Source organism: Mesoplodon mirus (assembly GCF_964341445.2).
Source record: "Mesoplodon mirus genome assembly, chromosome: 15".
In the NCBI taxonomy this organism is placed as follows: Eukaryota; Metazoa; Chordata; class Mammalia; order Artiodactyla; family Ziphiidae; genus Mesoplodon; species Mesoplodon mirus.
The window spans coordinates 4,472,929-4,478,844 of record NC_138991.1 but is presented as its reverse complement, the minus strand read 5'-3'; the positions used below and the strand labels follow the sequence as shown (position 1 = coordinate 4,478,844).

The 5,916-nt window shown below is 57.0% G+C and overlaps 1 protein-coding gene across 1 annotated transcript; it reads left to right on the top strand.

Moving 5' to 3' along the window:
* Nucleotides 1-456: 456 nt before the first annotated feature.
* Nucleotides 457-5,435, top strand: LOC309817333 (neuroendocrine secretory protein 55). Its single transcript, XM_082645542.1, has one exon. It carries the CDS (start codon nucleotides 3,286-3,288, stop codon nucleotides 4,012-4,014), a length of 729 nt encoding a protein of 242 aa, XP_082501668.1. The 5' UTR covers nucleotides 457-3,285; the 3' UTR covers nucleotides 4,015-5,435.
* Nucleotides 5,436-5,916: the final 481 nt, after the last annotated feature.

Sequence of the window (5,916 nt, the reverse complement as noted above, 5' to 3'; positions counted from 1 at the left end):
TAAAATACATCTTAATGCCTTTTCCACAGGACAATCCTTTAAGGGGCTGAAGACAGTATTCTTCACCATTCGTCCAAATGAGACCCTGATCGTAATGACTGGGAGCTGCACGTTCCCGTCCAGTGGGTCCAGGAGCCTCCCTCTGGCAGAGCCCCGCCAGTGATATATGTCCACACTTTATTGACCGCCGACAGACAGAGCCCCTCGTTCCTTCGCCTGGTAACAACCCGAGGCCGTTCATCACCCACTTGCTCCTTTTCGAAATTCACTCTGCAGCAAGCACTTTTAAAGTCGTGCACGTAATGCATTTTAAAGAGCGCTTTCTGCACAGAGCCATTTGCTCAGCCCCGGCACTAAGTGCGAGATGGAACAGTCTTTCAGCGAGGTCCTCCTGCTCCCAGAGCCCGTGTCGAATGTACGCCAGAAATGTATCTGTAACTATACATGACTGGGGCTCTAAATGCAGTGCTTTGTTAAATGTTCATTTGCTGATTAAAATGCATCTTGCAAAGAAAGTGCATTAGTAATGCAGAACCTAGTCCAAAAATACGTATTATGTAATGCACATTTTTTAATAACGCAGGCAATCTCGATGTATCTATATTAGTGGATCAGCTCCGGGCTGCCAGCTCCATTATAGGCAGAAAGCACTCCTTTTGCAAAACGAAGTACTTTCTTATGTACACTAAAGAATCGTAATCCAGCTCGTCGCTGACAGCTGGCATTTGTCTACATTGAAAGGGCATTCAGCAGCACCCCACATATTCCTGATTTTTTTTCCCAATGTGCCCTGAGAACCACTTGAACGATGTCTTTATGTTCCACTCACTGTCAGGGGGGCTGCGCTGACTGAAGAAAGAAAGCGGGTGGGTCAGTGTGGGCAGAACCTTTGGAAATGTCTCAGGTTGGGGCTGAGAGACCAGGATTTGAGATCTGCAGCTCCAAAGGGCCCTGTCCCGTGTCCCCTGATACCATCCATATGATGACTGGAGCCATCCAGACACCTGTGATAATAAAACCCTTTCAGTCACTCTGCAAAGTGGTAAGGAGGAGAGCACGACGAGAATGCAGACGTCTGTCCTTTTACCAGGTTTGCAATCAATCCCACTTTATTAGACCAATCAGTATTTTAATGCTACAAACTAACTCGAAGAAAACAAGAGGCAAGATAGACACAGCCAAGAAGACAGGGCAGGAGCATTCAAGACCATCCCCAGCGAAGATGCAGAAACAAAACCTCCACATGTCAAAACAGTCGCTAGGATCTCACTAAGGTCTTAACTCTGGGCTCAGCAGCTCTAAGGCAGGCATGGTGCGCAAGGGATAAGGGTGAGTCACTCCACACTGAGGAAGAGCTGTGGGTGCAGGACACTTCGGGCACCAGGAAGCAGTGCCAGGAGGGGACACCTGGTGGACCACCTCAGAAGGGAAGGCAGAATTACCTCATGGACTCTTCAAGTTTCCCCCATGTTGATTCAAAGACAAGAAAAACCACCTGTCCCACCTGTAAAGCCTTGTTGTTGTTTCCACAGATTCTAGGAAGATGGTTTTGCTCTGAGTTATGCCACCGGTGGACCTGTCACAAGGGCAAAAGTGATGCTCCGTATTTTTACGGGGAGGGCATGCACAACCCAGAAGCAGCAGTCAGGTTATAGCTGGAACCCCAGAGCTTCCGAAGTACCATCCTGCCTGAGCAACGACCACTCCAGGGATCCCCCTCCAGGAGGACATGGAGCTCATTTGATTTTCCAGGGCTGAGAAAGAGATGGACTCATTTCCTTTGGGGTTCAACGACATGACCTAGGGTGTCTAGCGGTCCCTTATCCCTAATGCTCTGGTTGATCCAATAATTTTCTCACTAGAATGCACGCCGGGTTAAACAATGTTGGTGGGTAAGGAGGGAGTCCTGAGTGGTTTAATGCTCTGAGTAACAGCAGATTAATCCTAAGTATCCTTCCCTTGATGTAAGATTTTCTTTTCTTTCCTTTTCTTCTTCCTACTCTATCTTCAGCACCTAGAACACAGCTTGGCACGGGCTAGGCACTCAACATTTGTTGAATGAACTCACTTGTTGAATGAACTCACTTCGTTGAAAACCTATTTATGAAAAGAGCTTTGAGTGGTACCCAGCGGTTTCCTTGATAGCTGACCGCCCTGCAGCGCCCCCCAGGGGCAGAGAATGGGCTGCACCTACTGAATAGCAGCACAGATATTAACCAGTGGTTCCAGCTAATTAGACTTTCGGCACATGTTCTCGGCTAGAGCTCAGGGTGGTCCACCAACGGGCTTGGGGACGTGTAAACCATCACTCCGTCTGTCTGTGGGGGTCCTTCTTAGGGAAGATGCTCATCTATCCATTAGGTAACTAATTAGCCTCCTGAGGCCGCACTGGTGGCTGGGGGGATTGGAAACTGCTCAGATTACGGTCACTGTACCGGGTCTGCCAAAGGTGATCTCATGATTAATGACTGCCTGAGGTTACCACGCTCAGACTATTGAGCCCCTGGAAAACGCCCGGAACCGCACCGTTAACACTGACGTACAGAAGCTCATTCCTCCGGAATATCCGCAATTTTGCGGTCTGGTTTTTAGCTGCTTCGGGCTTTGTTCAACTTATCGATAACCCTGGAGAAGCTGGGGAGCGGTACGGACCCCACGGAGAACCCATGCCTAGCTGCGCAAGCACTCTAACCTGTAGCTAGCTCGCTCGCTCGCTCGCTCCTTGGCACCCGCCAGGCCCCCAGCCGCTCCCATCGCCCAAATCCTTTCAAACAAGGTTCCCTCCTGCCATCTGCCGGCCCACTAGGGTCTACGCCTCGGGCTCGGCGCCACTGCGCAACTCGCGCGGAGCCGCCCCCGCCTCCCTACTGCACATGCCCGGCAGAAGTCCGGGCGCGCAACTTTGCAGAACCTCTCCGCCCCGCTTGTCTTCGCCTCAGTCTCCTCTTTCCTCTCCCAGGCGAGAGGACCAGCGGAGGCACCTCTCCCGAGTCTTAGGCTGCAGAGTCTAAGACTTAGAGAGAGGAGCCTGGGAGGAGATAGACTTTTTCTCCCCTTTTCCCATCCCTTCTTTTTGCCCAGAGAGGCGCGGAGCTTTAGAAAGTTGAGTGGTCAAGAAGGTAGGTGCTTCCTTTTTTCTCCTCGCGCCGAGGTGGGGCTGGGACCTCCGGACCCAGCTTCTTAACCTCGCGAGGAGCACCTTTTTCGGCTCTAGCAGCCGATGCTCTTCGGAGCTGCTCTCTGCAGAGCCAGAGGGTGGGTCGGATTCGCCGAGTGTGCGTGAGGATGGATCGCAGATCCCGAGCTCAGCAAGGGCGCCGAGCTCGCCACAGTTACAACGATCTGTGCCCACCCCTAGGCCGCCGGGCAGCCACCGCACTCCTCTGGCTCTCCTGCTCCATCGCGCTCCTTCGCGCCCTCGCCACCTCCAGCGCCCGCGCCCAGCAGCGCGCGGCTGCCCAGCGCCGGAGCTTCCTTAACGCCCACCACCGCTCCGCCGCCCAGGTATTCCCCGAGCCCCCCGAATCCGACCACGAGCACGAGGAGACAGACCTCGAGCTCTCCCTCCCCGAGTGCCTGGAGTACGAGGAAGAGTTCGACTACGAATCCGAGACCGAGACCGAGTCTGAAATCGAGTCGGAGACCGACTTCCAGACCGAGCCTGAGACCGCCCCCACCACTGAGCCCGAGACCGAGCCCGAGGACGAGCGCGGCCCCGTGGTGCCCAAGCGCCGCACCTTCGAGCAGTCTCTCACTGAGCGTCTCAACGCCTTGAGGTTGCAGAGCCCCGACGCCTCCCCGAGTCGCGCGCAGCCCAGCACTCGGGAGCCTGAGAGCCCCAGACAAGGGGAGGCGCCCGAGCCCGAGGGCAAGGATCCGAGGGACCCCGAGGAGTCTGAGCAGCCAAAGGAGAAGCAGCGGCGGCGCCGCTGCAAGCCGAAGAAGCCCACCCGCCGCGACCCATCTCCGGAGTCTCCTTCCAAAAGGGGACCCATCCCCATCCGGCGTCACTAATGGAGGACGCGCCCCAGATTCTCCTCGTTTTCTTTGACCCAGGTTGGTGGCCCACCGCTAAACCGGGGAGTCTGGGGTCGGTGCAGGAGCGGCGGGAGGAAGGGAGGGAGAAGCAAAGGCAGGTTAGAAGGAAGGCGGGAAGAGAGCGGGCTCAGCTAGCTAGCCCTGGAGGCGGGGGCGCAGGGCGAGCTGGGAAGAGCTCCGCGAATCTCCCCCGGGGCGCTGGCGGGCGCCCGGGTGGCCAAAGGCTTGTTGGCTGGAGGGGCGGCGGGGCGCTGCTCGCGCCCCTCTAGAGACAGCCTGAGGTCTCCGAGCTGGTGTCCAGGATGCACGACTGAATTCCGGGAGCGCCCCAGGTTTCGAGCTGCACACCCAGAAGGCACGGGTAAGTCACTTGTTTTACGTGCTTTTTTCCCTCCTAGAGTAAGTAGTCTCAAACCAGTTGGCCTTGGCGGGTGCCAGAAACGTGGTTCGGAGGTGCTCGCGCCAACTTTCAGAAAGCAGAGCCGCCCGGCTGTAGCGACACTGCTGCAATGTGCGAATACTAACCAGGCTGGGATTGGGCGACAACTCCGGAGACTGCCGGCTCCCGGGGAAAGTTGTGCGCGCACGCGCGCGCGCCGCTTAAAACACTCGGAGCCTAGAGCCCAGGTCCCGTCGCTGTCAATTTGGAGCCGCCGGACCTCGGCGCCAGTGCCCCCCGCGGCTGCGCGCCGGTCCTGGCCGCCACCGCCCGTCTCCGGGCGCTCGCGGGGCCGGAGACCGCAGCAAAGAGCGTGCGCACCTGCCCGCACGCCCCAGAGCCGACCTCTAAGAGCCGGCCGGCGGTTCCCCACGAGTCACCGGTGCTTGGAGGGCAGGTAGAGGAGGTACGGGAGTCTTGGGAGGTGCCCAACGGGCTACCAGGGTTGGTGGCGTGGGCTTGTTCACGTCGGGGCATCGCCAGCCTTTTGGCGCAGCTAGTCTGGTGGCGGGGCTGGGTGCAGCTTGGCTGGAGAGGTCCCGGGCTGTTTGCGCAAGGGCCTTGGGATGTAAGAGAGGGGCTAAGAGGTCAGCGAGGTGGTCACGAGCGGAAAGGTAAAGCGGAACAAGGAACAAGCTGGAGAGGGAGTCGCGCCTATCACCAGGGAGCCCTACAACGCGTCCCCAAAGAGCGCGGCACCCGCCGAGCTGGGGAAAGGTGTTGGATCCGACGCAAGTCCTTGGGCGACCCGTCGAGAGGGGGCAGGGGCCGGCGCCGGCGGCTACGGCAGCCTCGAGGAGGGGAGGGGCGGGGAGGCTGCGCGCACCGGCCATTTTCAGCTCGGGCAGAGCTAAGTTTGGAATCTGTAACCTGGAGGCGAAGCTGCCCTGGTGTCGGAGCACAAAAACGGCCGCAATCCGGTAACACATCTTCGGTGCGGAAAGTGTGCCTTTCTCACCAATCCTGGGGGAAAAGACTGGTTAGTGAAATGTATTTACAAAACCTCACCCAATTTGGAAATTGGCCTTATCTTGGTGCGCGCGCGTCTCGTTTGGCGTTGGTTTGAGCTTTTCTGATGAGAATGATTTGGGGCGGGGGAGTGAAACGTTTTGTGACTTGAAAAGACAGGTCAGGTTCTGAGACTCCTAAGGTAAGGTTGCGGCCAGAAGGAACACACGTTCAAGGGTCTTCCTTCCAGGTCTCTTCCCTGGGAAAGGCGTCGCGGAGCCCCAGAACTTAGTTATGCTGGGCTGCGGCGCTGACTAATGGCTGTTGGATGCTGCTCTGGTCTTCACTAGTAAATACCGGGAAGGGGCCTTCCCTGGGCAGCGGGGAAATGTCCAGAAGTCTGGAGGCTGCCGAGGACTTGTAGAAGGGTCCGGTGTGCCCTGGCTTTGGCTTGAAAGCGTGAAACTGCCTAAGTGAAATGGGGCTCCCCA